This window comes from Brienomyrus brachyistius, chromosome 8 (genome assembly GCF_023856365.1).
Source record: "Brienomyrus brachyistius isolate T26 chromosome 8, BBRACH_0.4, whole genome shotgun sequence".
In the NCBI taxonomy this organism is placed as follows: Eukaryota; Metazoa; Chordata; class Actinopteri; order Osteoglossiformes; family Mormyridae; genus Brienomyrus; species Brienomyrus brachyistius.
The window spans coordinates 464,256-482,767 of NC_064540.1; the positions used below are offsets into that span (position 1 = coordinate 464,256).

At 39.9% G+C, this 18,512-nt stretch overlaps 1 protein-coding gene across 1 annotated transcript; it reads right to left on the reverse strand.

The window, feature by feature from the left end:
* rspo4 (R-spondin 4) lies at positions 1 to 18,008 on the reverse strand. The gene is made up of 5 exons (XM_049021927.1): positions 17,798 to 18,008; positions 12,851 to 13,039; positions 11,273 to 11,410; positions 7,626 to 7,790; positions 1 to 1,996 (listed from the first exon to the last, which is right to left on the reverse strand). Exons 1-5 carry the CDS (start codon positions 17,877 to 17,879, stop codon positions 1,842 to 1,844), a joined length of 729 nt encoding a protein of 242 aa, XP_048877884.1. The 5' UTR covers positions 17,880 to 18,008; the 3' UTR covers positions 1 to 1,841.
* Between the last annotated feature and the right edge of the window lie 504 nt (positions 18,009 to 18,512).

Sequence of the window (18,512 nt, forward strand, 5' to 3'; positions counted from 1 at the left end):
TTTAGGTTAAAAGCAATTCTTTGTTTTATTGTCAACAAAGAAAATTACATAGAATTTCTGATCTTAAAATTGTTTAATGTCTGTTGATGCATTTTACCTAGTAACAGTACTTATAATTTTTTCATTATAATATATTTAATATAACATGAAGCACTCTAAGCCTGTAGCTGGACAGAAAATAGGGAATACAAAATTAAAGCTGTTATTTGTGCAATCGGGTAGAAACATATGAATTTACTTGTTTAACCACAGTGTGAGGAGGCCGTCTTAACTGAAAACGGAAAGGACTACAGGCGAAGTAACAGTGAATCAAGGAAACTGAAAGGACAACAGGCGAAGTAACAGTGAATGAAGGAAACTGAAAGGACAACAGGCCAAGTAACAGTGAATCAAGGAAACGGAAAGGACAACAGGCGAAGTAACAGTGAATCAAGGAAACTGAAAGGACAACAGGCGAAGTAACAGTGAATCAAGGAAACTGAAAGGACAACAGGCGAAGTAACAGTGAATCAAGGAAACTGAAAGGACAACAGGCCAAGTAACAGTGAATGAAGGAAACTGAAAGGACAACAGGCCAAGTAACAGTGAATGAAGGAAACTGAAAGGACAACAGGCCAAGTAACAGTGAATGAAGGAAACTGAAAGGACAACAGGCCAAGTAACAGTGAATGAAGGAAACTGAAAGGACAACAGGCCAAGTAACAGTGAATGAAGGAAACTGAAAGGACAACAGGCCAAGTAACAGTGAATGAAGGAAACTGAAAGGACAACAGGCCAAGTAACAGTGAATGAAGGAAACTGAAAGGACAACGGGCCAAGTAACAGTGAATCAAGGAAACTGAAAGGACAACGGGCGAAGTAACAGTGAATGAAGGAAACTGAAAGGACAACAGGCCAAGTAACAGTGAATGAAGGAAACTGAAAGGACAACAGGCAAAGTAACAGTGAATCAAGGAAACTGAAAGGACAACAGACGAAGTAACAGTGAATCAAGGAAACTGAAAGGACAACAGGCGAAGTAACAGTGAATCAAGGAAACTGAAAGGACAACAGGCGAAGTAACAGTGAATCAAGGAAACTGAAAGGACAACAGGCGAAGTAACAGTGAATCAAGGAAACTGAAAGGACAACAGGCGAAGTAACAGTGAATCAAGGAAACTGAAAGGACAACAGGCAAAGTAACAGTGAATCAAGGAAACTGAAAGGACAACAGGCGAAGTAACAGTGAATCAAGGAAACTGAAAGGACAACAGGCGAAGTAACAGTGAATCAGCGAAAGGAAGCCTGGTCATGGAATCAGGAAAAGGGCAAAATGGAACTTTTTATAAACCTTCATCGGGGGCAAATTAACTTCTCTGGAAGCCCTAAGCTGACATGAGGCTGGAGGCCCCCAAAGACAAGCACTTCAGCTGCCTTTTGGGGCCGAAGCAATCATGTGAGAGGAATCCATAATCCGCAAACCGGCGCATCCAAGAAGTTAGTGTGAATGACTGAGTATGTACATGCCGATGTGTATGGTGATCATGTTACTCACTAGTTATTTTCTGGCATCACCAGTATGGCTATAAGTTATACTTTTAAAACCAATGAGATCTTTCATTATTAAAAACAATCATATGGCAATAGCTTAAATTTGTATCACTTCTATTTGAGGCTAAACATCCTTCGCATTCTGGGCCATTCATATTTCCAATAAATAGATGTCGTTGAGAATGATAATTTAACTGATGGCAATCTGTTCTTTATCTGTCATTTTTTTAATCTTTTGTTTCCTTCACCATCACAAGCATTTTCCCTAAACAGGATGGAATCCCCTCCCGCATCGACACGAGTCTCAGGAGTCAAAGCCGGATCTGCCGCTGCACTTTCCCGTCCTCCTCTCCTTGCGTGTCTCTTCTGTGACCCTCTGGTGCGTCTGTCACCACTCCATCCTTGCAGAGATTCCTCTGTTTGCCTCCCGTCTTTCTCTCACACTTCCTTACTGTCTCCCGTCGCTCTATAGAGAAGAGAAGCACAAAACAATTGAATTCGCTACAGGCTGGACTTTGGAATGTAATTTCATATTTACTCTTGTTTTTAATTATAACCTGGTTTTCCAGATTAAGTTGTGACTAAATAAAGAGGCGTTTGTCTTCATCTCCAGTCTCAAAGAAAGAATTCTAAGACCTAAACAATGTGAGATGTTTAAATGAATTCAATGCTACAGATGAATGGTTTCTGTTAGGGACTTAATAACTGTGGTGTGGCTGAAGGACAACCTGAAACTCAAATACTGTTTTATGAACTCCATGTGCAACAGCGTCTATATACATTGTACGACTGAGACTGAGATGCTGAAATATGTAAGTTCATATTTCGCTTCCCATAATCCTCTCTGGCCTACAACCGTCACTTGTGTTTAATGAAATTAAGAGGAAAGCAAACCAGACCAAAGAAAGGAAGTGATTCTCTACTGAAAGAGAACTCAATGTGTGTTCACTGTGCCGTTTAAATTTTTTTTTTGTTGTATTTTGTTTAAAGAAACACATGCTAAATGTTTGTTTCTTGTAAGTAGGCCTTATGAGGCCACATCACTAAAATGTGTCTCTGCAATAGGGGGCTGGGCTCTAATGGCGGAGACCCCAGCACTTCTTGTTCCATGGCATTCCAGCAATGTGGTCCCCATGCTGCCCCCTAGTGGTGGTGAAAATGTGTAACATATTTTTTTCAGGAATTTCCCTCGGACAGCTGGCTTAACATAAAATTTATGCTTGAGATGCGTCTCCCCACCCCCGGTCCACTTTTAGTTACTAAATTTTACATCAAAACAATAAGCACTGCTCATAAAAACGCTTTTTGCTTTGGCCCAGTTAAGGAAAAAAATGTGACTGGTCCTATTTAGTCCACAACCAGACGCTGCTGTAAGACCTTCGCTCTCCTTCTTTGTCTTGATCATTATCCCAGCCCGAAACATAAATGGAGTCCCACTGAAGATCAGCTCCCTTTCATCTTAACGAACGACTGGCAGATATAAGACTTTCCATTCGACGGGGCCCAGATTAGCCACAGTGGGAGTTTCAGAAAGTATCGAACGGTCAACCCTCACGCTGTGCTTCTGCTGGTGTGTCGGCTGGTGTGTCCCTTGTACAGCTTTCCGCTTTTTCTCAGTCCACGCTTCACACAGGACTGCAAGGAACAGACTTTCGCTTTCGTGAATCTCCTGCGAATGCACACGCTTGCCAAGATGAAATCCAAGATGCTGCCGTGTGTATGTGTGTGTGGGTTCATCACCAAGGTTACCCACACAAGCTGAGTGTGCTGAGGAGGCAGCGAAAGGAGACTCTCCAGACTCCAGGAGGGCGCAGTGATCAGAGCCTGAGCTCTGAGTAGCCTGGCCTTAGTGCCCAAGACGAATGTAAGCCTTTAAACATACAACATGCACTCTTTTCTGTGTTTGTTTTGACCGTGAGACATGCAAAGCGGGGTTTTGCTATTAAAAAGGCCGAGAGAAGCAAGAGAAAAACCACGCGACGTGTGACAATGTAAATAAGACCGACAGCAGAAAGGAGAAGCAGTGCATGCATGAGGAGCGTGACCCCACATCCCACTGGCGCTTCTCTGGAGGTCCAAAGAGAGCCAGCTGTCCAGCCATACCGGTTCCCTCAGCCTGAAAATGCAAACACTTGCAGAGGACCCCAAATCCGTTTGATCCAAACGAGCTCGTAATCTCCGCGTAAATGAATCGTGTTGTTTTACTGAACAGCTTGCGCCCCTGCGGATATGTAATCCCGCACATTAAAATTACAGCAAAGCCGTGGCACGGAGCAGGCAGCTAGCGTGATGCGAGTGGTAAAAGTCCTGCATGCTTGGAAACGCTCTTTTTGATGAATCCCCAGGCCACATGTGCCTTTTTACACCATAGCTGCATCTAAGCTTCTCTTAGACGAAATCTATAGTGGATTTGGAATAGAAAACAACAAAACATACTGGACATATACTGCAACTTTGCATCTGAGTTAGACTGATATTCTAGAGAACTGTAGCTGAAGAAAGCAATTTATTCCACATGGTTTTCATTTCAATAAAATATTTTGGTTTCTGCTATTGATTTGGTTATTCAAAATTAGAGTTTTCGGCTGGAAGGAACATATGTTCGCAGACTGTTGGGATGTATTTGAGTAGATGTTTTATTCAATAAATATATACATAAAACATGGTAATAAACTTCACCAACAAAAGGAAGTAAACTTTATATGGCTTTGCCTGGGTTAAAATCTATTTTGGCCGTTTTTGAATTTAAAGTTCACATACTTTAAATTGACCTTTTTTTTTTTTTTAGATCTTGTCTCGTTGTCATTCTGGCCAAGTCACATGATTTACCGGCCTCTGATGATATGCTGGAAACCGTATGAGCGGGAGAAAGAACAAAACACCTTCCATGTGAGCAACGAAAAGTAGCTGCTCCTCTTTGATGCCGGATGGCGCTTGATGGACAGCTCCAAATTAAATAATAGCCGTCCGTCTTTTCATGCGGTCGCATATGTAGACCGGGACGGATCTGTTTCTGATGTATGCTCACCCTGTCAGAACACATGGGCCAAGATTCGAGCCTGTGGGGTATCAGTTACAAGCCTTCTCACAAACAGCCAACCCATTTCTGGGACGACGCTGCTTTCCTCTGAAACCTTTTAATGACCTCAAAACTAAGACTGTATGATATTAGTATGATTTCTGGCTGCACCAGAAAGCCTATTGTGTCCTTTTTTTAATGGTGATATGGGGAGGGGGTCGTCATGCCTTTGGTCATCAAGAGAGATGCTTCTAGAAAGGTTTTTTTTTTTTTTTAATCTTATTTATTAGACGGCGACATACAAATGAGGATCAGAGTGTAGGGTCAGACAACGTTCCCGGAGCCCTTGGGATTAAGCGTCTTGATTAAAGGCCCAATGGTGACATCACTCTGCCGGTCACGAGATGCGAACCAGCAACCTTCCGATCACGGAAAGAGAGTCCTAACCCGCAGGGCCACACACCAAGCCAATTTCCCATCTGCTCGGCAGTTCCAGAAAGATCCGCCCGCTCCTCTGCAGCGGCTGAAGGCTCACAGTGGCCCTTTGACTGTTACGAGACATAACGAGGCGCTGACATGCAAGCCCACAAATAGCGGCGAGCACCATTAAACGAGCGTGGGGGCAGTGTGCCACGTTATTAAAATCAACTGCCTAAATGACGACTTTGGTGTGATGATGACTTTGCTTCATTAGCAATTAACACCAGTGTGGCATCGGAGCAAAGAGCACAGCCATCTGTGTTTTTCCTCTGGAAGGACTGGCACAGTCAGCGTTCCAGTAACCAGGAGCCGAACTCAAGAGGCATGGGGTGTACGGCTCAGTACAGCCTACAGAGGGCGCCAGTCTATTATAGGTTTCTATCATATTACTTTCTCTGCAACATTATTTTCACGCGACATAAATAATTCGAGAAATGGGCAGCATTTCTGTTATTTCTACAGGCTAAGACTGAAGATACATTGAAACTGTTTTCGTAAACGAGTGCTTCAGGGTAACAACTGCCGCTGAACCACTAAACCACAATTTTCCTTACAACTAGTAAATAATGTTTTGGACACAATGTTTCAGACAAATTTGACCAAAATAAATTACATTTAGTAGTACAAAGCAGATCATCACAGGCCACACAGACTGAACAGTAGTTCAGTTATGTACGTGCATTTAATACATTAAGCAAGGAGGTCAAATAACCTGTACTGCATGTGGTACTAAAATTACAGTTTCAATGTATCTCATTTTATGCACAGCAATTATCTACTTGGGAACTTAAATACAGCTAACATAAATATGCATGGAAATTCAATCAGTTGATTGCTTTGATGTGTATGGCCTTCCAGATATTTCAGTATTCAGTACATAAATTTTCCTTCAATGACACATTGTTTTAAAGCAATTTTGAGTCAGTTATTCTTTATTGCTGCTACCGAGAGGGTTTGTTTCTTGTTATTTTTTGAGGAAAACAAAAAACTATTGTTAGTAATGGTTAAAAGAAAGTAAATTTTGCCCTATTTGGAAGCTGCAAAAGCTTACTAAAAACATATTGTGAGAAATCTGAGGAATGAAAAAATATGGAATATATATTAACTACAGTAAGTATTGTATTAATGAATTTTCTTTCAGCAAAGACTAAACATGCAAAAGAGTAGTTTGACAGTCCGTAGAGGCATATATTATTTAAAAGATGATCTTCCGTACTTCTCTCCCCAGTAAGTAATGTTAGCTAAAGTTCAGATACTTGCTTTCATGTATGAAGACAACACCTATCACTGCACTAGAATGCAATACATGGGCATTTTGCCAATGACAAATGACGGTTATCTGTACGTTTAAGAGTAAAATCGGAAAGCACAAGATACAGCAGCAAAATTCGATAATTAATTACATGCAAACATCGCGAACATTTAATGAAGAACATTCATCTTTTATAAGGATGGGAAATATTTTATATATGGAATGGAAGGAGGGATAGAAGTGGATGGACGTGGATTCATAGCCCAAGTTAGCAAGTACAGTAGTGAGCATTATTCCAGGAAAATTTAAGTTGCTTTCATACAGGCTCCATAAAAGCAACTCATTGCAATGTTCAAATTAAACAAACAGATCCAATATGTTTCATTGTGGATTAGTAACTTGGCAATAATAATGTTTTCTGCTTCTATGTTGTTTTGTACTCATGTACAACTGAAATGTGTCAGCACTTCTGTAGGATTTACAAAGTGTGATTTGCGATTTGCGAAGCTGTTGCTCACAGAATCATGTTTTGGTTCGGAAACTAGACGAAATGACATAAGGTTTGTGTTACATTACTACGCTTATCTGATCAGAGGCAGGAGAGAACTTAGGCAGTGGGTAAATAGTCAAGGGCATAGCTAGAATTTCTGGGAACCCTGACAAAATACCTTCTTGGACCCCCACACAATTTTATATATTCAAGCACCCCTTTAAGGTGCGCAGCCCCCTGAATGTGCCAGGCTACCCATGCCCCTACTAATGTACGCCCCTGCAAATAATTTTTTCTAACTGCTCTTATAAGTAAATTAAAAGAACTTTGAGTTGTATATAGTAGATCACATCTGAATCACTGAAGATTCGTGAAGACTAAGTGCATTGTTAATGCATTTATTTACCACTGAATTTGCAGAATTGAGCAATGAATAAATGTTTTTACTTAAGTCTACTTGGTGGGGCTACGTGAAACGCAATGTGGCCGGTCTCGTGGAGACGATATTTTGTAAGTCTTCCTCTGAACTTCCACGCACCTTGAAAGTGCACTTTCAGGATAATATGCTTTTCAACAGATTATAGCTATCAAAGGAGACAGGATGCAGAAGGTTAACAGGCTTCTGCTACCCAAACGTAGACAGAGAGGGTCGTCCTTCTTGTGCAGAAAGTTGACGTTTCCCCACTTTCCCCACTGAATATTGCAATACAAAATAATACGGATCTGCGAGAACTGAAAAATCCCCTCACATAACGTGATACACACTGTCGATTCAGGTAAAACCAGCCAACAATTAATGCATGTGTCATGCTTGATTGCAGAATACATATTTCTTTAAGCCAAACACAACTTACCTCCCGGGCATCTCCTTCGCATTGGACATTTCCTGTTTTCACTCTGAGCTGGACAGAGGGGTGACTTTTGCCTGCTCCTGCTCTGCTTCCCCCACCTGTAACCACAGCTCAAACCTTTTCGCTTGCAGGAGGTCCACTCGCTCCAAGGCTGCAACTGACAGTCCTCTGAAAGAGAGTTGTTATCGTTAACGCTACCCAATAGATGCCTAATGTATTTAATATATGTCTGGTTTCATTTTCATAGGTGTTATGCACTTCAGACTAGAGTTTCTCTGGATGTTTTCGTAGTCACATAATGGCCACCAGGTGGAGTAGTGGTTAAGGAAATTGATTCAAAATATGTAGGTCATTGGCTGAAGCCCGAGGACCTGGCCCAGTGAAGCATTTTTTGACTTCCTGATCTTGAGATACAAATGTAAACCAGACATTATAAGTTGTAGATAACAGAACCCAATGGGTAAAAGTTATTTTCTGGTTGATTGAAGAGTAAATTGTGGTCCAAAAACAGACACATATATTTTGCAAATAATGATCAACTTATAAATGCATATAACTTAGTCTACTTCTCATTGGTTACTTTACTGGATGCAAATTGAGTTAAATGAGGCGGTGACTAACAGCACACCCAAATCTCGCTCAGTTTTGAATCTCTTTTCTCTTGTCACAAATATCTTGAAAAACATGCAAATATAGCTACAGTATAGCATTTAGCCACTACTATGTTTACAGATTGTCAATCATGTATATAACTAGTAGATTGTTTCCTAAAAAGATGTTGATTTATATCGTGTAAATGTTCAAATGTGTTTGTTACAGCACATTTCACAAGTAGATTGTCACATGCCTGTGAACAAAGGAATCATTTGGCTGAGCAATTAAGTTACACAATTATAGAAAAATGTGTTTCAAAGAATCCACTTGACCTCTTTCAAAAGAAATCTCTGACAATTCCAAAACCGTGCAGAACGACTTGTTCTGGTAGAATACGTTTGTCCACCCCGGTCGACTGAAAAGTGATTTGAACTTTAATGATAAACAGACAAATACCTAAAAAAATACAACTGGAAGGACCTGAGAGGTCTGACATTTGCAAAAAAAAAATACGCAAATTAATGGAAACGGAAAGAATGAGTTTAAGCAATTAAGTTCTCAGTAGGAAATTAACTGAAATTGGAAGCGGCGCTAAGTACTGCAACATAGCGTGTCAGTTCTTGGGAGAAAACTCGAGCTCAACCCCATTGGCTTGCATTTCCCTTCCTGCTAGTATTTGGTCATCTTTCTCTTTTTCTGGCCGGGGTCTTATCTCAGTAGGAGGAGACTCCAGACAGCTGCAGTGCATTGAAGCCTCAGCTGCCTTCTATTGCACCCCCAGCTGCAGCCCATTTAACGTCGGGCAGCTCTTGCCGCAGGACGATGGCTTTCTGCCTTCGACTTTGATTGTTTGCCGGCGCCCTTTGTTTAGCGTCCTGACTCCTGCTAAATCTGCCGCATTGTGTCTCGCTAACGGGGCACAGTGGTGAGGCATCGACGTGCACACCTGACCGCTTTTATCAGCCACTCCTTTGTGACTGTCAGGTGACTGAAATCAGAATGTGCAGCACGTTTGTTTGCACTTAAAACCCAGATATTTAAAATTAACTGAAACAGCAATGCCATACATTCTGTTTGTTTGTTTGTTTGTTTGTTTGCGGGGGAGGGCTGGATCAAATTTCAGGATGGTCATCCTGTTGTACCTTTAAAGGGACTTAATTCCAAATTCCTCCAGGAAATTCTAACTGTATAAATTTGTAAAAGCAATTATTTACAATCGCATCACATCGGTTATTATAGATACAGTTGTAATCATAGGTTCACAGTGTCTCCACAGTCATTGTCAAGTGTCAGAAGAATAACCAGAAGTCACAATAATTCCCTTACTTGTATTGTGATTAAGAGGAATATATTTACATGGACTTCATTCACTTTTCCTTCATGCATGTTGTGCTGGGGCTGACTGAAGGGAATTTACAGTTATGTAGTATCAATACAAAATCTCCAAATGAAAATTGTGTATGTTGTTTGATGCTTCCTTAAACACCTTTACTATGCTTTCGTGGTTATATACTTTTGTATAATATCATTTACATTTAACATCAGGGAAAGAGTGCCCACTTCATGCTCGGGAAGGCTGCTTCCGGCTACTCTGCTTCGCCCCATGGCCCTAAAACCTGCGGTTTAGGTGAACCGGTGTCTCTAAATTACAATCTGTGCTGCCTTGATGGTCTGTGTGCCCCATCCTCGGCTTCCTGAGAGGGATGCCGGTCTCACCATGTGCCGCATAAGTATTGGAACATGGAGGAATGGGCAGACTGAAGCGCACATTAGCCATATTACTCTACAGCACCGTACAAAAGTCTTAGGCAGCCAAAGAAAATGATGTTTAAATGATCTTTATTTTGGTGTAAATCTACGTCTGTGTTAGCTGCACTGGAACCTCCCCTAAAACCACCCCAGTATTTGCAGCAGCCATCCAATAATCCAATTTTCAGCAGACCTTCTACGGCTAATCAGTATCTCACTGACTATTTTAATAACTTAATTAAGTAAGTAAGCTGGTGGTGAAATGTAGTAAATATGCGGAATGGCTGAGGTGCCCCTGAGGAGAGGTCTGGGAACCGAAGCCACGTTCATCTAGCCGTCCGACAAGATGGGAGTAACTGTTTGGGAAGCAGAAGCGATTCTTACTACTTTTTATTGTGTTACTCTTAATTTGCATGTGTTCTACAGCTCAGCTGTTTCTTTTTTGTTCTGACCTAAAAGTGCATGTGCTACCCAGATAAACAGCTTTAAGCATCTCTTTTTGGCTGCCATAGACTTTTGCACAGTGCTGTACAGTATATGGGCTCAAAATTTAAAGCGCGTTGGGAATTAATAGTGACGCAGCAACAAATAGGCCATACAAGCCCAAGAAGGCTGAGTGAAAGGAATTCCAGTGCTGGGTCTCCTCACCCAGCAAGGCAGACAGAACAGACGTTCCACCTAAAGAGCAGGGAGAGACCTTGAAGGAAAACCACAGGAAGTCTCCACAAACACAGATGGGCTCCTTCCCAACCCTGGGGATAGACCAAACACTAACCACAGAAAGAATAAAGATGAAATTACTATGGAGTGAAGTCCAGACTCTTCATTATCAACATAAGTGATGTGTGCAAGGATATTTGAAATGTTACTTCCTGATGATACATGCGTTACTAAGTGGTATCATGTATGGGTAATATCAAGCAGATACTGTAAAAGTTCAGGGGATTCAGATAGAATCCATGTGAAACAACAGATTTAATGAAGATTACCATAAGTTTTCTGACAGGTATCTGAATTGAAAGCGTACCGAATGTACTGAGTTGTAAGAAGATCAAACATAAAACCTTTGACACAAATTCTTCTGACCTCTATCTATACTGATCTATACCAACATTTAAATATGCTGGCCGCTCTATAAAGCACCGAAATGGATAGACAGCATGCATACAAGACCTTAATGGCCCTTGAAGCAGTTAGAGAAATCAATACAGGCATGGTAACAGTACAGTGTCCAGCAGGTTTTCATAAATGTCCCTGGATCACAGAAGATTAACTTCCTGAAAGTAAATTTTGGTTGAAAGACTTACCTAAGCAGTCTGTTAAATGTGCGTATGTGCTTTCTGGACAGTTGTGCAGGCACTTTCCTTTAAACAGCTGGAACCCTGGTTTGCATTTTGTGCAGAAGTCTCTGCTGAAGCACGAATCGCAACTGGGGGCTTTGCATTCTGGGAAACCGAGAAGCATTTATTAATACTGAGCTGCAATGAAGCTCCATATACGGTATTTACCAGAAGAACAGAAAGAAGCATTTCATCTCATGCCAACACAAAGCCCTAATAATATTTTTCATAATTCTTTGTGCATATAGAACTTGTTTATGGACATGTATGACTAGTCACGTCACATGATACAATTTTTTGGACCTAAGTACAATCGTGAATGACTTACACTGATTTGTAGCTACATTTGTATTGTCACATGTTGAAACCTTTTATGGGAAGTCTTGCTGACCTTCGTAATGCACGCCAAGGATATCTTATATTGCCAGAACTCCAAAAGACCATTTTCTTACAAGTCTTTCTCCAGTAAATAATTATTTTTGAAAGTGACACACACTGCGTATTTATCATGATAATAAATTCATTAATCGTGCAATGGTTTCTGAAGAGATTCATACTAATGGATACCTGATTTTACGCTATCGATGGCTGAAGGCACCATTAATACAGAAAGCATTTGTTACATGTCATTATGTACAGATAAAATTAATTTATTCATTTAGCAGCTGCTTCTGTCCAAAGCAAAGGGGAGGGAAGAACGTCTGCAGTCTGAGACCTGAGACTATGGTCAACAAACGCTCCTGGGGTTATGGGGGGATTGGGGCCTAAATCATCAGACGTGTCCCCCTCACATTTCATAATTATTTATTTGGACCCCCCCACATTTAACATAAAATATTAGTTTTATGCCAGTGTGCCCCCCACATTCAAAATGCTTCTGATGCCCCTGCCCCTAAATCAGGGCAGTAGAGGTAATATAATTACTCTGCCAGCTATAGGATTTGAACCCATCACCTTCCAGACAAGGGCAGAAATCCCTAGCCCACTTAGATACATCCCACCCCCAGGAAAAGTGATTTATACTTAGATACACATGTAAAATTTGGGAATATAGTTATAGCACTGTGCAAATGTCTTAAGCAGCCAAAGAAAATTATGTTTAAGTGAACTTCACATTGTCGGTCAAATTATTTCCAAACCTCTCCTAAATTCACCCCAGTAGCCACCCAATACACCCATGTATTGTACAACCAACCCTCGTATAGCTAAACGATACTTCACTGACTTTTTAAACAAATCAAATTAAGTAATTAAATGTTGGTATAATTAAACAAATGCTGAGGAGAGCTTTAGGGAACTGAAGCGATGTTCATCTAGCCATCCAGCTAGATATCAGTAACTTCTTAGAGAACAGAAGAAAATCTTCTTAGTTTTCATTGTATTCCAAAGTTAAACTGTTCAGAGCACATACACACTACCTCAGTAAATAGCTTTAAATATTTCCTTTGACTGTCTAAGACTTGTACTGTATATAGTGCTGTATATATATATAGTGATGTTTTCTGGATGCTGAAGGAGACGAGCTTAATCCCCGCAGAGACTCACTCAAGCAGCGGTTCATGCCCCGACCGCGTACGCCGTAGTGTCCCGCTGGACAGGAGTGCAGGCAGGAGCCGAGGTGCCACACACCCTCTCGCTGGAGATACAGGAACAGCTTCTCTGGGCAGCGTAGGCAGCCGTTATCCAGCGAGCATTCCAGACAGTTCCGGCAAACCTCGGAAGCGTCCTTGATGCCTGCGCAGACACAGACGCGACACCGCATTAGCCCCACCCACATTGAAATCATCTCTATAGCGACTACTAACTAATCCATAATTTTAATCTGCTTATTCTGTGTAGAAAGGATTTTCTTGCAGACAGGTTGTGTCTCTGCCATCGAAGGAGCTGTGATCTGTTTTTAAGACTCTACGGTTTGGATTTTTTTGTTTGCAATTTTTTTAGTTATGGTTTTCATTTTCATTTTGTTCCCTTCTGTTTCATCTCAGAATTGTACAAAATGAGACGCAGCCCAGGGTCCGGTCACTAACCGCTGCATGCCTCTATCAGGGCAAATGCACAAGAGGCACAGGGGCTATTGCCACAAGAATGCTGCTCCCTCCAGACACTAAGTGCAAAGATGAGAAAGAACTGACCTCTTTGCAGATGATTAAGTGAAACCATAACCTTTCTGAAAGCTGTGGAGGGGAGCTTTGGCAAACAGGTAATGTGAGTGTATCAACCAACCCAAGTCTCCGGCCTCCGATCAGGCTTCAGCAGACCCCACTGTGAAGGATAATCACAGGAGCTGATTGATGATTGATGATGGGGAAACTCTTCAGACAGCTGAGAAAATGTGTCACTCGCTGAAACTTAGCATGACAGTTTGTAGAACGAAGTGCATATCAAACGGGCATCCCGTCCAGCGTGTTTCCCTGCCTTGTCTGACATGCTGCCGGGACGAGCTCCAGGCCCCATGAGCGTGAAGTGGATAAGTGGTTGGAAGATCGATGAAGGTAATGATAGTAATAAGAGGAAGATTAAATTGACAATGTTGGGAGTATTCATGGATAAAATGACATTTCATGAACCATTTGCTGTGCTTTTTCACCCCAACAGATGGTGCACAAAGCAAGCCACGAAGAACACTAGATTATCGATGAATGAGGTGTCATTTTGTCTATTACTAGCTGGAAGTGTAGCAATGAAAAACATTGAAAAAACATGACTCAAAATTACAAAATTACGAAGAACATTTAGCGATATTCGATGGTGGTGCTGGAGGTAGTGCTACTATTCTGCAATATGAAGGTTGCTGGTTCAAGTCCCTGTTCCTCCAGATCTCATTGAAGTGTCCTTGAGCAAAACACTGAAGCCCAAATTGCTCCTGGTGAGCAGATTGGTGCCTTGTGTGGCAGCTTCTGCAGTGGATGGGTGAATGTGAAGCAACCTGTAAAGTGCTTTGAGTGCTAGAAGGAGTGGAAAAATGTGCTATACAAATACAACCCATTTAGAATTAAATGCACACACACAGAATATATATATGTCATTTTTTTTGTTTTAAGTCTGCAGCTGCTCATGCTGTAAGCCCGGAGCTCATCCCATAATATATATAAGGTGTATTTGTTTTAGGTCAGCATGCAATGGAAGTTAAGTTTATTGAACTTCTTGTAAATTTACGGCAATACGCGAATGGGGTCCTCATTGCTGGGTACGTGAGCGTGCCTCTATGTGTTCATAACGACACTATGAAATGGGCTGATAAGCATCAACTTTCAACCTTTCAACACACAAAAAAAGCCCAAAAAAATTGGGGAGCAGTGTGTGGCTCGGTGGGCTAAGCCTGTGTGCCTGTAATTAGAAGGTTGCAGGTTCAAACCCAGCTTTGAGCAAGACCCTTAACTCTATGAAAAATAAAGAAACAGGAAGTTGTGGGAGGTGTAAAGACAATTTCCCTACGGGGATCAATAAAATACTAAATATTATTAAAATAACTCATTCTTTTTCAGGGCAGTGATCCCCTCCGAGTTATGTCGACATAAAACTAAGCTGCGTTAGCTCCCATGCACGCTGCAGAGGCTGCACAGCGGTGGTACGCACAAATCAAATGCAGTCAGAGCTTCTTCTGCCTTGATTTAACACAGCAGCATAAGAATTAACAAAGACAAAAACAAGTGTTGAGCAACAGAAATGGACTAACGTGACTGCTGACATCGTTACCGTCAATGACGTGCAAGCCTACATGTTTATTTGTAAAAAAATTTTTAATGCTAGATATTGTGAAATTTTGAAAATGGACAAAAAAAAATCACACAAACTACAGCAAAAAAAAAAAAAACATCTTGCATTTGGACATGTTTTGTGTTTTTATAAAATTTACCGAAATATAATACTATTGTAACAGCTACTGTGGTACATTTATACACATCTACCTTCATTCTGAACCTTTTTGAGTTACAGTAGCTTGCTTAACACACCAAGCTGTTTCAATCCCTAACAATTCAGCACAGCATTTGCTTTCAGTGGGATTGGACATGTCTTCTCTCATGGGGTGACTTTCATGATGACCATTTAGTGGTTTCCACCAGTATGACACATCATCACTATATGTGAATAATAATATGTATGTTAGTAAGCTGATATTTTATGTTCTAGGTAAGTTACTGTATGTCACAGATTAACTGCTACACAATAGTGTAATGCTCAAGCACTGACAAGTGGAAGTGGCTGCTAGAATCTGTGGTTTAAGGTCAAAGATAAAAATGACACGCTGTCCATTTGTCTAACTAAATGCACATAGTCAAAATGTTTCCAAAACACCAAACCCCCTCTTAAGACAATTCAAATGAATGATATTTGCTAGGAGACGCTAGCAAGGTTCAGGAAATGACCAAGAAAGATATGAGAAAAGTAATGTCAGTTCATCAAACCATCTGTTATACAGGGGGAGTCTTTGTTAGTGTTATAACGTACCAGTCATGCCCTTCCAGTTAGGGATTAATCGACAGTAACAAGTCGACTACAACATAATCATAACTCTGGCACGTGACCATAAAATGAATTGGACAAATTTAACTTTCGCTATGCAGTTGATGTCACTTTATGCCAGCATAACGTAACGTGACAAGTTTGTGACAAAAAGACAGTACTTGTTGCTATATTTAAAGTGTACATTTTTATGGTCCAAAATCCCTAAAATTCGCAAATGTTTACCAAAATTTAAAGAAAAATTCATATCATAGACAAGATAAAATAGCTATCATCCTGATTTCATTGTAATCTCACGATGGAAACATTTCACAATACATGCGACACAACGTAGATTGGCTGTGCTTATTGTGAGACATGTGGCATCCAGGGGTCCTGACCTGATTGGCAACACGTGGGTTTTCTCAGTGATAAACATCTGTTTGATGCTCACGGCTTTTACTTAATTGTCATGTGACAAGTCTTTTAGAAATGTATTTCCTGGTTCACCTAAATTGTGATCGTCTAGACCATAAATAATGCATGTTTTGCTCAAGGCAAATCAGTGTTTTGTGGAGGTATTTGCTGAAGAGGCCTGGTGTAAAGACCTTTTCTCCACTGGTTTAGACTACCAAACTTAGAATATCTGCTTAGTATAGGTGACAAACTACATCGCTTGGCAAATATTATGTTAAAAAAATACAACTGGCAATATATTGTTATTTCTCCAAATGTTTTAAATAAAACAAGACTTATTATTCATGCCTTTAGCTATTTTTTATGCCAAAAATATTGGAACACTAACAAAGACTGGATATCAACTAAAGTAATGCCAATCCATAAAGAAGAACAATATAACTGGTTCTGCAAGCAATAGATCACCGGGATTTATTTTCATGCAGGTAGAGCTATTTTTAGGCTGCAATTCAGTCAAAGATAGCGCCCCTTTTAAACAGATAGTCAGCATGGAGATCAACACTCAAAAGAGTCAGATATTACCACATTGAGCACAGGATATTTATCAGAATCCAACAAAATGTATTTTTTCATAATTTAATTTTAACACTATATAACTAAAGAATTGTGATTATAAAATTGGCCAGCAATCAAGATAAAAAAATCTCATTTTAAGCGGCACAACCAATCCAATCAATGGGGCACATCAAGGTTCTTATTTGAGTCCATCGTATTTCCTAATATTCAATCTCTAAAATTAAATGATTCCTGCGTTTTTGATGCAGTATCATCATTTATAAATAAATCATTGGAAAAACTGCTTTGGAATAATAAAATACATAATAAAAGTTAATGGTAACGGATTGATTATATTCTCTATTCTGTTACTGGGATTAACATTTCAGACATGCGTATTCACTCCGCATTATTCAATAACTTCAGTGAATGTGAATTTCATGGCAATACTAAAACGCGAAGCATCTGCTTACATTTCTTTTCTTTCTTATAGAAACAGCATTTTGTATTTCATAGGAAGTATATGCTTCTAAGCATGTCGTTCCACCACATGACGATAAATCAAGTACCCATGCATACTAAGTAAATTGCGAAAGTATCGAACGAGCAGCCAGTTTAATTTTATATAGTTATGTACCTAATCAAACATGCACAAAGTAACATTTATAGCTATAATAACATTAATATCACTGAATAGTACATTATTGTTGTTATTATTGTTTTTGTAATAATTGTTATTATTACTATTGCTGTTCTTGTAGTCAATAATAATGTTGTTCTTGTTATTACGTTCTGTTGTTCATTAAAATAATAAAATTGGATATTATCTGAATCTACCTATTATCTTGATCTACCTAGCTAATATAAATTATAAAACGAACATAAAATGTATAAGGGGAAATGTATTCAAATGAAATCGCAACGAAAAGCTACCTGATGTCAAGTACACTTCTCTTATGCAGTTGAAAATCTGCAATTGAATGAGTACATTAAAGTCGAATAAACTCAACAGCGCACAGCATGTAACTACTTAATTACGCCTTTGACTTAAATGCATGCGTATATTTGTATTCTTACCACTGTCTTTTCTCGGCTTCGGAGTTAACGTCATCATTGCATTGCTGAACAGAGTTAATATGACAAGGAGTCGCAAATGCATCTGGGCAGACGACAACCGCTCAAAGCAGGTTTCGTGACATCTGAGAAGATTTCAGGACAAGTCTGTTCCTCCTAAATCTGTATGAGATGTATTACTTTCCCTTGTCTTGTCCTTTTAGGAAAGTCCTGGTTAAATAGCCGTAGAAAAAAAGTCACAAAAAAGTTTCAACTTACATCACGCACAGTATTTAACCCTTTCAGATCTTGAGTCGTCAAGATCGCGGTAAAATCCGGTTAGGGTCGGATTACAAGAATGTTGTAATTACAATCGGGTTAGTCAGCTAGGTACCCCAACGTTTCATTGGGCATCTGCAAATTAACACGTGTCTTGTAAACAACAGATGTTGTTTATACCACTCATGCGTTTCCGTGTCTTCGCACTTAATGAACGTACAGTTTTTTTTAATTATTATTATTCTAACGCTTGTTGTTTTTTATTGTAACATTTTAGTATTTTCGTTCGTCGTTATGTTCTTCATTACATGATTTGTTTAAATTTTGTATATTTATATACATATAAAACTTGATATATATAAACGTTAATTGTTTCAATCGTCAGTCTTGAAATCACCAACATATTTATTTCAGTGTCTTGAAATAAATCAAACCTGCTGTAAGTTATAGCCTAAAGTGG